General features: G+C 37.0%; 1 protein-coding gene across 1 annotated transcript in view; it reads right to left on the bottom strand.

Moving 5' to 3' along the window:
- The window catches only part of ttn.1 (titin, tandem duplicate 1), a 323,332-nt gene that overhangs the window by 86,026 nt on the left and 218,141 nt on the right, over positions 1–19,165 (bottom strand). The window contains 26 exon segments of the mRNA XM_055637723.1: positions 84–389; positions 483–679; positions 807–912; positions 1,005–1,304; positions 1,397–1,696; positions 1,949–2,064; positions 3,659–3,845; positions 3,958–4,254; positions 4,346–4,633; positions 5,085–5,206; positions 5,292–5,469; positions 7,231–7,378; positions 8,359–8,510; positions 9,644–9,928; positions 10,046–10,160; positions 11,192–11,379; positions 11,474–11,776; positions 11,878–12,177; positions 12,267–12,554; positions 12,660–12,926; positions 13,012–13,136; positions 13,236–13,644; positions 13,730–14,008; positions 14,398–14,664; positions 14,749–15,018; positions 15,109–15,277. Of these exon segments, the coding sequence (XP_055493698.1) occupies positions 84–389; positions 483–679; positions 807–912; positions 1,005–1,304; positions 1,397–1,696; positions 1,949–2,064; positions 3,659–3,845; positions 3,958–4,254; positions 4,346–4,633; positions 5,085–5,206; positions 5,292–5,469; positions 7,231–7,378; positions 8,359–8,510; positions 9,644–9,928; positions 10,046–10,160; positions 11,192–11,379; positions 11,474–11,776; positions 11,878–12,177; positions 12,267–12,554; positions 12,660–12,926; positions 13,012–13,136; positions 13,236–13,644; positions 13,730–14,008; positions 14,398–14,664; positions 14,749–15,018; positions 15,109–15,277 (5,962 nt within the window).

Here is a 19,165-nt window from a genome sequence, read left to right as displayed (position 1 = left end):
CATTTAAAATAGATAATGTTTTTAACAGAATAAGAAGATAGTTTTTGAATGGGATAGGAAATATTTCAAAAGATTGTTCTTACAGTCTGAATCCTTAGCCGTAACATTTTCCGAAATTTCTGACGGTTCACTTGTTCCAATGGCATTAACAGCCTTAACTCTCAGGATATATTCTTTATCAGGAATTATGCCTTCTTCTGCTTTATATTTTAATTCTTTTACTGGCCGAGAATTAATTCGCATCCACTTCTCTGTTCCTGCTTCACAAATTTCAACATGATAGCCAATAATAGGACAACCACCATTTTTGTCTGGAGGTTTCCATTCAATAGAAATTTGATTTCTGTTTGCATCAGTCACGTGTAACTCAAGAGGAGGAGATGGTGGACCTAGACACAAATAACATTACAATATTATCTGCTTATGTCCAAAATTTCAAGCAAATTTCTGTAATGACACGTTTCATTTCAATTTATACTCACTAGTCGGATCTTCAATTGATAGCAAATCAGTAGGTTCACTTGGATGGCCACAGCCAGCTTCATTTTCAGCACGGACTTGGAATTGCACTTCAGTGCCCTCAATTACATCAGTGACTCTATAATTACATTCTGGTCCAGCAGTCTTGCCAGCTTTAACCCAGCGAGTCCCTAATTTCTCTTTCTTTTCAATTACGTACCTATGGAATGATTTAGTAACATTTAAGTAGTAAATATATTCAGAAGGAAAGAGACTCAATTAATGCAAAAGAAACATTTACTGTCTTGGTGAAAAGATGTATCATATAGAAAAATAACTAAAATAACCTCAGGATTGGCCTTCCACCATCATTTTTGGGAGCCTCCCATTTCAGTTCAACATGTCTTTTGGTTACATCAAGGACTGTAAGGGCATAAGGCGGCCCAGGTGTTGCTAGAAAGAAACATTAATACATGGTGAGATCAATTAATCAAAAGATGTCATGAATTATTCACAAGGACTAGAAACATTACAAACAAGCTTACTGAAGGTATCTTTTGCAAGAACTGAGTCTTCCAATTCGCAGTATTCACTCTGACCAACTGCATTTTCAGCAGCAACCCGGAATACATATAGTGAACCTTCCGAAAGAGGCGTAACTGTGGATTTGATGTCTTTTATTGTTGTATCAACAGTTTGCCAGCCTTTTCGTCTTACATCTCTTTTTTCCACAATATAATTTGTGATGGGAGAGCCACCGTCTTTTTCTGGCGGTGTCCATTTGAGATCAGCAGTATTCTTAGTGATATTAACAACTTCAAGCCAACGTGGAGGTGAAGGAGGGTCTGTAGAGAAGAAGACATTGCTTATCATTAAAACTGCATGACTTTTGATATTAACTGTCATAGAAATGGTATATAAGATGAGTGTAACTTACTCAATCTCTCTTTGCACAACACAGGATCGCTGGGTTCACTTGGGTCACTTTCGCCAGCTTTATTAACAGCTCGTATACGGAATGAATATTCTTGTTTCTCCATAAGTCCTTTCAGGAAGTACTCAGTCATGGCAATACCTTCGGCTACTCTGACCCAGTCTTCTGTTCCACTCTTCAGCAATTCAACAATGTAAGATTCAATCTTTGCCCCTCCATCATGCTCTGGTTTAGTCCAATTTAAGAAAGCGGATGTCTTCATGACATCTTTAATATTAGGCTTTCCAGGAGGCCATGGTGGGTCTATAAATTAATTTGTGATAATAAATGAGAAAATCCTATGTAATAATATAGTTAATTCCATCATATATTCTGCAGCATACATGTTGCCTTGAAAACAGCAAGATATGCTTCAAAAATTGTAGTGTTAGATTTTTTAAATATAGTTGCTGACTATATATAATATTCTTATCGTCATGCAGAGTCGAGCAATATTTCAGCATAGCACATTAAAAGGTATGACATTTCATTGGGTTAGCATAACTGTACACATACCAATAGGATCCTTCACCAAGATTGGGTCTGTTTCTAAGCTAGGTTTTCCAGGACCAGCTAGATTCTCTGCCAGAACACGGAATTTGTACTTCTTCTTTGGTGTAAGCCCCTTTAATCTGTGGTGAAAAAATATGTTTAGGTACATGATCATTTGTTTGCAATTAATTTAGCTATTGTTTTACATCTGAAATAACTGAAACAACTTTTGCACGAGATGTCTAGTTAACTATTTGCAGCTATCAACCATCACATTCTACCATGGACAAAAATAGACTGATTCATTCTATTTTGCCATTTTGTATTTTTTCTTTCCTCCCATACAAAACTAACCAATCAGAAGTCACCATTCATATATTTAGCTACAAATAAGAATATGTAATACCTCCATATATACACATGGGACATTTCAAACATCAATAGTTTCCTGTTCATCTTACTGCTATATCTTTGTATTAGCTCACAAATCAATTTGATCCCGAGACTAACTGTTGATGTGGTATGGGAATAGTTAATGCCCAAGCATTAGTACCCAACTAGTCAAAACTACTAATCTGAAAAGGACCTTCTATCATGTCTTACTCATTTTCTTATCTTATCTATGAACCTTGAAAACTCTGCATCCTCCTCATAACTCATACAATCACCCACCCTTACATTATCAACAGACTACATGTAATTCCCTTACTGAATTTAGTAATACAGATGGTGAACAACTATGATCCCAGCCACATGTTCTTTGCCACATGCTGCTAGTTACAGCCGAAGGAAGTGAAAGTAACACATTTATCGCTATTGCTTTCTTGTTGCTTAATCAACCCTCCAGCCATGCAAGTATATTATCCTCAATCTGAAATGCTTTAAAGTTCTATAACAATTTTAGCGTGGAATCAAATCAAAGGCCTAGATAAGGTAGATAGAATAATTTATGGATTGTTAAAAACAAGTCATAGGTTTAAGGTGAGATGGAGGAGTTTTAACAGAGATCTAAGAGGAAAGTTTTGTGGTATTTATTAAAAACTGAATATGTTCCATGAGTTTAATTAAGGGGATGAATATAGAAGAAATGTGTTTAAATGATGAATTATAGCAAGTGCATGTTGGGCAAAATAATAATGAACAGTTATAACAAACAAACATTACTGACATATGAAAAAATAGATTTGCAGACAGTTCTCAGAAATGGAACCCTTATGTAATATGGGAAATGCCTGTATTATTTTCCAATTGCTCTTTCATTTTAGTAATAGACTCCTGTCAGGTTTACATGATACTTGCAGATAAAAACCCAACAATGGATTAATTAACATGAGCGCATTTACAGCCACATTTTGATCCTGCTACTGTATTGATGGATTCTTAGTACCTTCTGTTAGCCTATTGTTATGAGCAAGGGAAGGCAAAACAAGGACGAGGTAGCAGCCTTCTTCTTCATATAGGCAGTCTGACTCAAATTTTAGTTGATCTCCCGAATGGGAATATAACAATGGTGTTGCCATCGAGCCAGGCAGGAGAGAGGCCATATAGGCGTGTAAGCAAAATTAATTTCATTAGTTTCTTATGGCCCCAAAAAACAGAAAAGGAATAGAGCTTTGTTTTGTTGAGCCAGGAGGTAAGTTTTGGAAGATCAATTAGTCCTCAAAGAATAAGTAAAACTGTCATGTTATCACGGCTTCAGAGTTTTTGAAAATTAGGTTCATGCATCATAAATACCTGAAACTAGTGTCTTTGATAGGTATCTTGTTGCATCTTTGCCATTTATCATTGTTGACATCATATTTTTCAATAAAGTATCCAGTGATTGGGCTACCACCATCTTCTTCAGGTTCATACCACGACAGCGTCAGTGCATCTTTAATAATATCTGAACCTTTTAAATTTGTTGGAGCACCAGGTGGATCTAATGTACAATCATATATCCATGGGTTTTAAAAACATTTAAGTGTGAAATATGTAAAAAGAGAACAAATGTCTCAACTATAATTTACATCATTGTACTGTATTTTCCTTACCAAAAGCATACTTTGCTATTATTGGAGCATGCTGAGCTGGCTCTCCAATACCATACATGTTTTCAGCCAAAACTCTGAATGTATATTCTTTTAGTGGTTTAAGATTTGGTGCCTTGAATTTGGTTTCTTTGATAGTGGAAGAAAGTTTGTTCCATAGCTCACTGGTTCCAACTTTATATTCCATAATGTAATTTGTAATGCGTGAACCACCATCATCTCTGGGTGGATTCCATGTCAAGTTACAGGATTCATTTGTAATATCAGTGATATCAAATGCAGCTGGTTGACCAGGCTTGTCTGTGAAAACAAAATGTTAAAATATGTAGATATTTTTCCCATAGGCAAATTATAGATCTGATTGTAAATAATGATTGAATAATTGAATTACCTAGAATGTTCACTTCCACAACTGCAGTGGCACGGCCACTAGTGTTTACTGCTTCAATAATATAGGTACCACTATCAGATCTCATGGTATCTGAGATTGTTACAATGGAACGATCAGGTTTGGTGTCAATAACTATTCTGTTGTCGGGCTTCAGAAGGTGTTCAGCCTTTGTCCAAGTAATTCTAGGATCAGGTTTACCAGAGATAACAGCTGGGAGCTCAATCTTTGTGCCAGCCTTCACAGTAATGCCAGCAAGCAACTTAACGTCAAGATGAATCTCTGGACTCACTGTAATAAACAAAGAAGACATTACTAATTTGGTAAAAATTGATCCATTTAAAAAAAGAAAACTGAAGGTCGTTTAGTTTTGCCATCTCCATTTGTGGAGACACATTTGACATTAATATATGAATCATGAATACCAATTAATTGCAAATTAGAAGCATCAGTAAAGTGTGCTAATTACACAACCCATAACTGTTGCATCGAACAAAAAATTATCAGTAATACTCAGATATAGCATCACTAATTTAGGTAACCTTGAATTATATTCTTTACCAAAATATTTCTTCATGAATAAAATAACTTGCAATAGTGGCTTAATTTATTACAATGTTAACATTTATGATATAAATCTGTCTACATTTATTAAAAGGATTGGAATGTATTATTAAAGGACTGGCTTTAGTAAAACGGTGATTTGGAAACATTGGTTTTATATTTGTTAGTAACTATGTACCTTTTGGATCAATAGCTAGTATATCATCTGTAGGTATACTAGGTCTGCTGGCACCTTGTCTATTCAAAGCTTTAACCCGGTATGAGTACCATTGACCTTCTGTGAGGCCGGTCACTTCCGCCCTATTCAACATAAATGCAGCATTAGTGTTTATTTTGCATTAATTAAAACATAGTAAACATAAGAAAATTAGACATATAATCTTACTTCAATTCATTAACTGGATCTCCACATCCCTCCCACTTTTCACCACCACGTTGACATTTCTCTATTAAGTAGCCTTTAATTTTTGAACCTCCATCATATTTTGGTGGGTCCCATGTAAGGAAGATTCCACTGGCGCTTGGATCTCTCCATCTGACATTTTCTGGTGGATCTGGAACAGCTGAAAAATGTATGGGATCAAATTAAAAACTTTTTCACAAAACTTTCACAAAGAATATTATATAATGAAAATTATTTTTCATTATCAGATCTATAACAATCAGGGAATGTGTGTGTGTGTGTGTGTGGTGTGTGTGTGTGTGTGTGTGTGTGTGTGTGTGTGTGTGTGTGTGTGTGTGTGTGTGTGTGTGTGTGTGTGTGTGTGTGTGTGTGTGTGTGTGTGTGTGTGTGTGTGTGTGTGTAAAAAAACAGGATTATTTTAATTGTGTCAGAACTCCAGTGACTGGTGGCATCAATACCATCAATTCACTGCCATTCTCATATCTCTAGCTAATTTCCAAATTCTCAGTATGGTGAAAGTTTCCACTTATATTAAAGGTGCAAAAAGATCTCAATGATCAGAAATCTGGAATCCTAGTAATGTTTCTTAAATGTGTTGTCAATTTGCCTCCTGATTTACTTATAGGTCACAAAATTACCCCAAAATGCTTTCCCCCTTTAATTTTGATCAATAAATGATACACTCCAGATGATACAATGGACAGACATTGCTCCATTTCTTTCTCCTTCCACTTATCTTTAGCAACGACATCTGTTCTTTGTAATCATAAAGAAGTGTTTTCAAATATGTAAGATATGAATGTTCAATCGTCCAATGCTAAATGTACATTTGTGTTCCTGGGCGTGCATATCTCTGAAGATCCAGCATATTGATGCAATAATAAAGAAAGCCCATCAATGCCTCTAATTCTTTAGAAGGTTGAGGAGATTTGGTATGTCGATAAATACTCTCTTGACCTTCTACTGGTGCAGAGTAGAGAGCATATTGACTGGTTGCATCATACCCAGGAACAAAGAAAATTGCAAAAAATGGTGCACATTGCCCAGTCCATCACGGGTGCTGACCTCCCCAACATCAAAGGGATTTACAGGAGTTACTGCCTCAAAAAGGCAGCCAGTTTCATCAGAGACCCATACCACCCTGGCCACATTCTATTTCATTCCTGCCATTGGGAAGAAGTTGTAGGAGCCTGGAAATTGTAACATCCAGGTTCAAGTGAAGCTTCTTCCCAACAACCATCATGGGCCTGTCCCACTTTGGTGATTTTTTGGGCGACTACAGGCGACCGATGCAAAGTTTTCAACATTTTGAAATTTTTTCGCTGACAGTGGCGCCAATTTTTGCTGTCGTAGGTTGTCATAGGTATCGTCATAGGTTGTCTTAGGTGCTGTCGTAGGTGAATTCCATTAAAAAGTCGCCTAAAGAGTCGCCTAAGTGGGACAGGCCCATTAGGCTATTAAACACTACAACCTCCAAATGAACACCAAACTACATGGATTTAGGTTCAGTGTGTTTGTCTTTGAGCTATTCGGGAAATACGACAATAAAACTCTCTTGTCTCTTGACATTTATTTGCTGTGTAAATATATTGAATGTTCAAAATTTGATGTGTCAGTGTAATTTAACAAGAGGCATACATTACAAGAGTGATTTGAGAAACATCTTGAGCTTGTAATTCCCAATGCTCTAATCTCATCAATGAAAAGCCTGCTAAACCAGTCTAGAAAAAGACCTTGTAATCCCGTTTTGTTTCCCTATTTATTTTTCACCACAATGTTCTTGAATGGTGGAATATTATTAAATATATTTAAAAGAACTGTGCAACTTGCACTAAATAAAAGTCAGAGCAAATCTATTTGATTGTATTTTAAACCTAACATCTTACAATTTAATAAATATGAATGAAAGTTAAATACTCACTTGCAGGAGCAGATACATTGACGGGTTCGTCGTTAAATGCAGGTTCACCTGGGCCACATTTGTTACAGGCAGAAATTTTGAACAGATAGTCTCGGCCTTGTAAAAGGTCAATGACAGTAAATTCCAAGTCTTGCACCCTCTCAATAACCTGGAAATCACAGAAGGTGACAATGATATAACTGGAGTTTACACCCCAGCGGTATGACCATTGACTAATCCAATTTCAGGTCGTCCTTGCTTTCTCCCTCCTTCCCCTACCCTCACAGCCTACTGTCTCCGCCTCTTCCCTTTCTTCCCCTCCCCCCCACATCAGCCTGAAGAAGGGTCTCGACCCAAAATGTCGCCTATTCCTTCGCGCCATAGATGCTGCCTCACCCGTTGAGTTTCTCCAGCATTTTTATCTACCTATGATATAACTTGAAATCACTCACAAATAGATTGCAGCCTCTCCTTTTAAACAGAGATAAATCCCTGTACAGCAGAGAACAATGGTGAATAATCACCACATGATGTTCAGGCTAAGTATTCACCAAGAGGCAAGAAAGGATTTTTTAACCTTATTTGGTTTGCTATCTGATCCCAACAAACCATTTAAATCGAGTGGGAAGCTCTATGTTAGCTTTTTCAGGCAACTTCAACTCTCATAAAAAGAAAAGTGAACTGGAAAATAAAACTGGCTAAACTAGTCCTGCTTACAGCATTAGGTGTGTTCGAGGAACCCCTAAAATCCCAAGACAAGGTTAAAGGACAAAGATTTAACACAGACGCTGTATTTTCCTTTCTATAGTGCTCTGTGTTTCATAAGTAATTTGAAGAAAATCTGACAAACCTGACCTGATACATATATCTGCCATTTCCCGCCCGTTTTGTTTCAAATTTTCAGCATGTGAGTTTTGTTGCTTTCCAAATTATGGAGCTAGATTGACATCAGTATATTTATATTTTTATTTGTTTCCTTCAATATTAGTCTGTGGATAACTTACAAAAAGTACTTGCTCTCGTAAGCAGTGATTTATTTAGTTACACGTCTAATTAGGTAACTTTAATGATCCAAGGTGTCAACCTTAAATCATCAGTTTGTAAATAACTGAAGAAATGAATTTAAGATTACTATGGTTTATTACTTACCTTGACCCAAGTCTTTCGGTTAACTTCACGTTTTTCAATAAGATACCCAGTCAATGGACTTCCACCATCATTTTCAGGCTGATCCCATATCAAATGTACTGTATTCCTAGTAATTTCTGAAACTTTGACGTCTTTTGGTGCACTTGGCCGTGCTGAGAAGTTAAAAGAATAAAGAAATATAAAATTCAATAATTTTTCATGCTATTTATTATTTTCCTTGTCACCGATTTCTTCCACCTCCCAGTTATTCACTAAGGTTAAGCAAAGTCATTGTGTCTCATCTGATCAGGAGCTGAGCCTCAAACTGCATGATCATGAACTGCTCAATATGGTTCACCTTCATGCCAAGCTTGCTACCGGCATAATTTTGTTGCCAGATCTACACTCTCTCTCGTTTTGTTATTCCTCTTTGGTCAGTTGTCAGTCCATATAAACTCTGATGGTCAAATACTCCACCATTCAATTGTCCACAACCTACATTGAATTGTAAATAACAATTCCTTTCATAAAATTCCTCCATAGCTTAGCTCATGTAACAGCAACCACTACTAGGCTTACAGCACATTTCTCAGCAGTCTAAAATTATTATGGGATTGGACACGCTAGACGCAGGAAACATGTTCCCGATGTTAGGGGAGCCCAGAACCAAGGGCCACAGTTGAAGAATAGGGGGAAAGTAATTTAGAACTGAGTTGAGGAAAAACCTTTTCACACAGAGAGTTGTGAATTTGTGGAATTCTCTGCCTCAGATGGCAGTGAAGGCCGATTCACTGGATGCATTCAAAAGAGAGTTAGATAGCGTTCTTAGGGCTAGAGGAATCAAGGGATATAGGGTGAAGGCAGGAAAGGGATACTGATTGTGGATGATCAGCCATTGAATGGTGGTGCTGACTCGAAGGGCCAAATGGCCTACTCCTGCATCTACCGTCTATGTATCTATTTACCACTTATTCTCAGCCTTTGGGATTTTCCTTTTTCTACACCATCAACACCTTCTGGTGGTTTAGCCCACTTTTTGGAATGCATTCTTTCATTTTCTTTGACACTCAGTTTTATTCTCCATTTTTATAAAATCTTCCCAAAACCCATTTCTTCAATTATGTTTTCAGTTACTTCCATTTTTCATTTTGTAAACTCTGCACTTGTTTCTTTAATTAATCAATTTCCCTCCACTCTTCAGAAATCATCTTTGCAGCTTTCATTGGTAAATAGGTTTAGTTAATCTAAGTTATCTTCAAAAAGTTAAATAAAAATGCAATTTCAAATTCTATATTCAGATTCTTACCAATTACGTTCACGTCAATTTCCCCTGTGACAGATGACACGTCATTTTCCAGTGTCAATTTATATAATCCCTTATCTGGACGCTCACTGGGAGAAATAATCAGTTGTGTATATTTTGCAGTAGTTTCCATTTTCACACGATCATTACTTTCAAGAGGTTTTTCACCCACAGTCCATGTTGCCAAAGGTATAGGGTAGCCACTGATAGGAACACGAATCTTGAGTGGTTCTGGAACAATAACCTCAAGACCATCTTTGAACTCTCTCAGGTCCATAGAAGGAGCCACTAGAAGATAATACAAACTCAGGTTTCAATTGATATACAGTATAAGCTACTGAAGACCAACCCCCCCTCACTTTTATTACCCATCATATACTTTTATTCACAAGGTATATGCATTACCGTGGGGGTCATCAGCTGTTAGTGGGCCAAGAGCATCAGCTGGATCTGATAAACCTGCAGCATTTTCCGCAGATACTCTGTAATAATATTTCTTTCCTTGTTCCAAACCAGTTATCTGTAGGAACAAATAATAAAAAGCACATATGAATATTTAAAAAAAGCAGTCAGCTAGAGATATATCTGAAATATGGACAAAATAATATCTATCCATGTGTGAACTTAAAATGTATACTTGACTTTACACAAATTATTGCAGTATTTCCTGAATCCTATCCTATCCCCAAAAGTTATTAATATTCAGGGATTAATTTCTCCATTTTTGTTTCACAGATGCCTAAAATACATTCCAGACAATAGACAATAGATGATGCAGGAGTAGGCCATTTGGCCCTTCGAGCCAGCACCGCCATTTAATGTGATCATGGCTGATCATCCACAATCAGGACCCCGTTCCTGCCTTTTCCCCATATGCCCTGACTCCGCTATCTTTAAGAGCCCTATCTAGCTCTCTCTTGAAAGTATCCAGAGAACCGTCCTCCACTGCCCTCTGAGGCAGAGAATTACCCAGACCCACAACTCTGTGAGAAAGTGTTTCCTCGTCTCCGTTCTAAATGGCTTACCCCTTATTCTTAAACTGTGGCCCCTGGTTCTGGACTCCACCAACATCGGGAACATGTTTCCTGTGTCTAGCGTCCAAACTCTTAATAATCTTATGTGTTTCAATAAGATACCCTCTCATCCCTCTAAATTCCAGAGTATACATGCCCAGCCGCTCCATTCTCTTATACAAGACAGATTTCAACACATACAAAACATTGTAGTCTACAACCCATCTTTTGCAAAGTCCTTCAAACTCACCATTCCATTGAACTTCAGCTCCTGAGCAAAATAATTTCAAAATTCTCTTCAAATAGTACTTCTTACACCTCTCGCACCTGAGAAACGCTGAATCTTATCTGATCTGATGTACACGGGAATTCAGTCCCCATGTACGTCAATATTAGTTATCAGCTTACAATTTGTCTCTGACTAGATGAGAGATTGGGCAGGTGAATAACTCACTTAATATTAGAAATGGGCGAGCAATCGCTTTCAAATCCTCCTAAATCAGCATGTTTTAACAAATAAACAAATAAAAAATAATACCTTGAATTTTGTTTCAGGAATAAGTCTGATATTGCAGGGGATCCATTTATCTGTACCTTCTTCACATCGTTCAATAAGATAGCCCAGAATTGGGCTTCCTCCATCCTTGAGTGGAGGTTCCCATTTCAATTGCACTGAATCTTTTGTCTGATTTGAAGCAGCAAACTCAATAGGTGGGCTTGGTTTAACTAAAAACAGGGAAATCAAATTAATTAATGGAAGATCAAATTAAGAATACAAAGCATTTATTTCAATTACACATTTTTCTAATCAGATACTTACAAATTGGGTCCATAATTTTTACAGGTTGTGAAGCTGCACTAGGTTTTCCTCTACCAGCTCTGTTTTCTGCTCTGACACGGAATATATATTCTCTGTTTTCGACCACATCATTTATCTGAGCAGAGAGTTCATGTGCATCAGTAATCATAGTTGGCTCCCATTTAAGTGAGGTTCGGTCACGTAACTCAACAACATAGTTTGTGATTTTGGCTCCGCCATCGTATGTCGGTGGTTCCCAAGTAATGGTGGCACCAAATTTGTTCACATCTTTCACTTGTACATTAAGTGGTGCATCAGGTACATCTGACAGAAAAGATAACACAATTAATATGTGATCATTTTAATATGTAGAAATCATTTGGAGAATAATTAAAATTAGTTATTGAATTGTCCCCGACACTTACCAAACTTATTTTTAGCTTGAACTGGTTCAACAGTCTCCACAGGTTCACCTGTACCAACTCTGTTTCTTGCACTAACACGGAATAGATACTCCAATTCTTTTTGGAGACCAGTCACTGTAAATTCAGTATTATCAGCTCTATCTGTAGCTAAAGTCCAGGTTTTACGCTTCACATCACGTCGTTCTACAACATATCCAAGGATTTTGCTACCTCCATCACTTTCAGGCTCATTCCAAGCAAGGCTGACTTCACCATCAGCAGTTTCCATAACTTTCAAATTCTGTATTGGGCCAGGCACATCTGTAAATTGACAAAAAAAAGAAAAATTATATTTCTAGAACAGTTTTTAGACCCATCTATAGACAGAAGAATAACAAAAAAATACCTACCAATTACATTCAGATTTATATATCCTTCACCCTTTCCATGCTTATTCTGAATCACAACCTTGTATCTTCCCTTGTCATATCTCCTTGGGTCAAAAAGCCGATAAGAAGTCTTATCTGCAGTTGTGTCAATGTTTTGATCGGGCAGGCTGACATACTCGGATGTAGTACTGTCTTCCTTGAACCACTCAGCTTCAGCACGTGGATAAGCATCATATGGAAGTGTCATTGTGAAAGGTTTTCCAGCATCAGTCTCAAGATTTAAATCAGACGTCTTGATTTTTGGTATCGCTGTAATGCAAATATTCATCAGTTAGAAAGATATCAATTCACTGTATCCAGCCATAGGAAAGGTAATAGTTATCATTAATATTCCTAAGATTCAAACTAACTTACCTGCAAGTTCCAGCTTAGCTCTTGCATCTTTATCCTTGGCGATAAACCTATATTCTCCCTGATCGCGTGGTCTTATGTCACAGACCTGCAATCGGTGAACCTTTCCTTCACTCATCATTTGATGTTTATCACCCTGCACGATTATCATATTATTTCTCAGCCACTTGACTTCAACTTTATCTTTATTCAGTTCAGCTTCAAAAATAACATCTGAGCCCGGAGCTTCAAAAATATCCTGTGGAGGTCTGATGATTTCAACTGGGATTTCTGAAAGAAGAATAATAATGTAAACTTGCATATTCTCAATTTTCTTAATTGTTTCAGTAACTTGTTTTTCTTATATCATACTTGCCTTCAACAAAGAGTCTAGCCCTTGAACGTCTATCTTCTACACCACAGGAGTATTCATATTCATCATCTGGTCTACATTCCCTTACAATAAGTCTGTGTAAACTACCATCTTTTTCAAATTGATACCTAGCAAAAAACACAAAAATACAGATGATAACATATATTATTTGTGAAATAGCAATAATTGGTCAATTATTTCCCCCAAACAAATGAATTAAAACATACTTTTTATTTTCTCTGAGTTCTCTGCCATTCCTATACCATTTCACAGTTGCTTTCTCTTTGGACAATTGACAGGTAAAGATTGCATCTTCAAACTCAATGACAGTTTGATCTTGAATATGCTCTATGAAATCTGTTGGTGCCTCTGTGATGATAAGTTCAGCAACTGATTTGTCTTGTCCAGCAATTACAGTATATTCTCCTTCATCTTTGAATGCACATCCCCTTATTATAAGAGAGTGCTTTTTCTTATCAATTTTATACAGAATTTGTTTGTCAAATGTAACTTCCTCTCCATTTTTCATCCACTGTAGAGTGACATTTTCACGGTTCACTTTGCAGCTGAAGGTGACAGATTTCTTTTCCATTGTTTCACAATCATCAAGAGGTTCAATGATTTTCAGATCCTCCTCTGCATAAATTAAAAGAGGTCATATGAAATGCAAGCAATTTTATTTGAAATGATCAAGAATGTTTCATGTGCTATAGTTATTTACCGTGTACTTGTAATGATGCTGAACATTGTGCATGTTCTCCTCTATTATTTGTCAATGCTACTGTAAACGTTCCTTGATCCTCCATTTGTGAATCCCTGATTCTGAGAGTAAAGACTAACTCTTTGTGGATCATGACATATTTTGGGCTATCAAAGATAGTTTCTTCATTTTTTAACCATTTAGGTCTGGCACCTTCAGTGTTAACTTCACAATTAAATACAATTTCTTGTCCTTCTCGAGCTACCTGGTCCTTGATGGGAGTTATTATCCGAAGGTTTTCTGGGAAAAGAAACAAACGTTGATTAAAAACAAGTAAAATAATCTTGTTTTAGCACATTGAAACCAATTTGGAGCTAGTATCAATGTTAGTGGTGGAATCTGCCAATAATTTAACTGATGTAATCTGCCTCAAGTGGTTACCTAGGCTGCAGAAGATTTAACATAGAGAAACTGAAAATAATTTTCTATTGCAAAATAGAAAACAAGAGCATGGTGGCAGCACTAGATCAAAATATTAAATTTGTACATTTGATCCGCTTCTGTTTGGATATTCGTCAAATGGAGGGTGTTAAAATATTTGCTTAATATATTTGTCTTTAATAAGATAACTAAATGTGAATGCAATGCTTACATTTCTTGCAAATTGCCGTGTAGGTTACATGACTTACCAATAACTGCGAGTTCTGCTGTTGCTCTCGAGGAACCAATCATAACAGCATAAGTTCCTTCATCTTTTGGGATGGAGTTCTTGATAATGAGCATTCGTTTTTTGCCATCAGACACAATCTCATATTTATCATCAGTTTTAAGTTCTTCATCCCCTTTAAACCATTTCACTTCGTAACTGTCTTTTGAAACGGAGCAGACAAAATTTGCCTTGTCTCCTTCTAGAACTTCCAGATTCTGCGGTTTGGAAATAAACTCTGCAGCCAGTTCTATAATAAGAAGAACCAAGAAAATTATACTAGGCAATATTAATTCATATTAGAAAAGTAAACTCATATTAGAACAGTACATACCATTAACTCTTAGTTGACAAGATGTCCGAGCACCATTTGACAGCCTGCAGTTATATTCACCATCATCTCCTGGATTAGTATTCTGAATTACTAAAATTCGTTTTCTGCCATCTATACGTTGTTCATATCTGCCAACTTCAGGCAACTCTGTATCTCCCTTGTACCAAGTTACATCAGCATTTGGTTTGGAAACTTCACAAACCAGTTTAATTGTCGCTGTTTCAGTAACTTCAGCATTTGTGAGGTTCTTTGTAAAGGTAGCTTCCTCTTCTGCAAAACATGGCAAGTGGAAATCATTAGGAAAATCTAAACTGGTTTCTGAAAGTTAAAATAATGCATAGCTTTGATTTGATTGATTACCTAAAACTGTAAGCAATCCAGACGTCTTAGCAGTCCTTGCATCACATTCATATTCAGCTTCATCGTCAAAGCTGCTTTTGTGGATAATTAACATTCTCTCCTTGCCTTTAGCAACAATGTCACACTTCTTGCCTTTTCTTACTTCAACACCATCTTTAAACCAACGCACCTGAAATTTGAAATAAATTCATAGAGTGATGTTCAGAATAATTTCATACTTTCAGAATACAGTATAAAAAGGTTATAAAATCAACGACATTATTCTCTAAACATACAAGTATAGATTCCTTTATTGAGTTGTAGAAATCTATCAGTGATTAATTTTAATATTTGGTGCCAAGCATCTTGATAACACTAAGAAACATTTTTAAAAGGAAACAAATGTCTATATCCTTAGCAATTTCTTAAAAAATAGTAAATATAACATTATTAATTGGATGAGTACATATTTGATATTTACACGGATTAATTTGACCAGTCATTAAGAACCACCCAATGTTTCTGGTGATTCTTGTGGAACATTGCAACTGAGCATTGATCGATACAAAAAGTGACTGATTTACTTCATTCTTAAGTATGGGAAGACAATAATCAGCATAGTTTGTAGTCCACACCAATGCTGTTTAACATTAATATAGGTTTTTGGTGTAACAGCACTAGATCAATCACTTATTTTGAATACAAATCTAGAGCTCTCTCACTCTCTCTGTGTTTGACAATGCATATTCAGGAGGGGAAGGGGTAGGTAGGGGTGGGGATGGTGCAGATGTTGATGGGATTTGAATTCTCCTGTTTTTGATAGCTTACAATCTCAGTTCCAACTGGTACTACTAAACATGGCAATTGTATTTGATGAAGGATTTTCTCACTTTGAAGGCAAGAACATAAAAAATTAGGAAATGGTAGAATTAGGCGATTTCACCTCTTGTGCCCACTCTGTCATTCAATAAATTCATGGCTGATCTTCCAGCAGATTACCAGTTTTCTGCAGGAATCCCATAATTTTGTTAACATTTAATGATCTGTGCCTTGAATATATTCAGTGATTAAACTTCCACAGCTCTGTTGGGTAATAAATCACTCCTGGGATTATGACATTTCTTCTCTTATCGGATCTGAATGGCAACCCTTTATTTTGAGATTGTGATCCCAGTTCACACCGAGAGGGAGAACAGAAGGAGGACCTGGCGTGGGGGGACCGCCGAGAGGAAGAATAAAAGGGGGACCCAGCGTGGGGGGACCACGGGCACTAAGGGGATCACAAATGGAATACTTTGTGTTGCAATGGTATACTTTGCAACTTTGTCAGCGCCCTTTTTGTGGCAACTCTTTGCATACCTTGGGTATGAAAAACAAAGAATCTCACTGTGACATTTCACATGTGATAATAAAGTATCATTCATTCATTCCGGTCTTTCACACATCAGCCAGGAGAAACAATGATGCGGCATCCACCTTATAGAAGTGGTTTATCTTTCTAGATTAATTTTTTAATTGATATTACAATGGCTACCCCGTCCACTGCAATCTTCAACAGATATATATATGCAGCAGGTAACGTTAGTGTTAAAAAATATATTGAATCATAATTGTTGAAAGAACACAAACGTAAGCCACAAAATAGAGTTAAAATGGAAGCTCAGGAATTGATTCGCCAAGTCTCTATTTCAAGCTTCAGGCTTTTAAACTATTAATAAGAAATCTTTACATAATACTTCAGCACCAGAAAAAAAGTAGTGTTCATAAGAGATAATAATTGTGCACATTTATATACATGTTTTTTTCCCTTGAGAAAGGAGAAAAACGTAATAAATTTAGTAATAACCAAATGATAGGGAAATGCTGAGGAATTTTAGATATTCTTGTGAATGTCAGCACAGGCAATTTGCAGGTTATGTGAGGGTTAATTTCCTGAGAAATGTCCATAAGCCAATTTATCCATGTCAGAAACATCTGTTTTCCATTGCTACCTGTACAAACTCGTTATAATTTTTGTATTTCATTGAATAAGCACCTTAACTCCTTAACCGCTTCATTACCTTTTTGCCCACCACTGTGCAGCCATGTACAAATCCAATTCAATTTACAAATTCGCAGGCGGCACCATCATTGTGGGCTGGATATCAAATAATGATGAGAGTACAGGGAGGAGATTGAAAACCTCATGACCTGGTGTCGAGACAACAACTTTTCCCTCAATGTCAGCAAGACAAAGGAAATAGTGATCGACTTTAGGAAGCGAAGCGATACACATACTCTGGTTTGCATTGATGCCACCAAAGTAAAGATGAGAGTCTAGGACTAGAGGCCACCGCCTCAGAATTAAAGGGCCTTCTTTTAGGAATGAGATGAGGAGGAATTTCTTTAGTCAGAGGGTGGTGAATCTGTGGAATTCTTTGCCAGGCAAAGTCAATAGATATATTTAAGGCAGAAATAAATTCTTGATTAGTACAGGTGTCAGAGGAGAAAGCAGGAGAATGGGGTTAGGAGGGAGAGATAGATCTGCCATGATTGAATGGCGGAGTAGACTTGATGAGCTGAATGGCATAATTCGGCTCCTGTCACATAATCTTATCATTGAAAGCTTCAAATTCCTAGGAGTAAATATCACCATTAAATTGTCCTGGACCAACTACATTAAAGCAATGGCCAGGAAAACACAACAATGAATCCACTTCCTTAGAAGGCTTAGGAAATCTACTCCGCCATTCAATCATGGCAGATCTATCTCTCCCTCCTAACCCCATTCCCCTGCTTTCTCCTCTGGCATGTCCACAACAACTCGCACTAAGTTCTGCAGATGCGCCGTAAAAAGCATTTTTTCGGGATGCATCACAGCCTGGTTTGGGAACAGTTCTACTCAATACCGCAAGAAATTGCAGTGTATTGTGGACGCACTCCAGATTACCACACAAACCAACCTCCCTTCCATTGACTCCATTTACGCCTCACACTGCCTTGGCAAGGCCACCAGCATAATCTAGGACGAGTTACAGCCCTGAAACTACTTTCTACTTCATTGGAGACCCTCAGACTATAGGCTGATTGGGCTTTTCTGACTTTAACTTGCACTAAACGTTATTCATGATATTCGCTTTATCATGTATCTGTACACTGTGGATTGCTCAATTGTAATCATGTATAGTCTTTCCGCTGTCTGGTTAGCACGCAACAAAAGCTTTTCACAGTACCTTGGTACGCGCGACAATAAACAAATTACTTAACACTAATAATTAAACTAATACTGGATCTAGTAATTAATGACTATCATGAAACATTTTATGATTACTGGCTTGAAAAAAGTTTGGGAACATTTTTGTAAGTTTGGTTTTCTGTAAGTCAGGTCATTCATACCCTGGGGAGCTGCTGGAAATGGAAAGAAGGCTTTTGTGGCGCAGGAATGTACAATAGCAATTGGAAAGCAAAATCAACGGTGTTTAGATAAAACATGTAAGGGAGCAAAGAATATTTAGTTTATCTAAGACATATTTATCCCTTTTGTCAGTGGGTAAACTTCCATAGTCCTGTTGGGTAGTGAAGTAGAGATAATGCAAAGTTTCTGAGATTACTATAACACTATTAAAAGGATGCTATGAAATATTCAAATAATTGTAAAAAGTTACTAAAATTAAATGGAGCCAGTTAATGGAATAAAGGAAACACGACTAGTTTAATACTGTTTGCCTTAAGAGAAATCAAAGGAATATAGTCCAGCTCGCTATCTTATACCAGAGTTACATCATTACTTTGTGTGGTATATCAATAAGTTAACCTAAAAAAAAATTGAGAATATCTATTCAAAGCTACATGATCTTATCGATTTATTCCAATAGGGGTCCGTTCCCATGGCTGAAATCCGCGGCCAGACTTCCAATCGATTTATTCCGTTCTAAATAGGTCAAATCAGTCCCTGTATATACCCATAGGGAAAAAAGTAGTACAGGAGCACCACCGATTTTCTGGTAACTGGTGGGCCGACACCTCCTTAAATCCGGACAGAATTATGAAAACACACTTGAAATCCCCACCGAAAGTCCCTTCGAAAATGTGGCGCTTA

The sequence above is a fragment of the Leucoraja erinacea genome, chromosome 7 (genome assembly GCF_028641065.1).
Source record: "Leucoraja erinacea ecotype New England chromosome 7, Leri_hhj_1, whole genome shotgun sequence".
Lineage (NCBI taxonomy): Eukaryota > Metazoa > Chordata > Chondrichthyes > Rajiformes > Rajidae > Leucoraja > Leucoraja erinaceus.
Note: the sequence above shows the minus strand (reverse complement) of the source record. Positions and strands in the feature narration are given on the sequence as shown.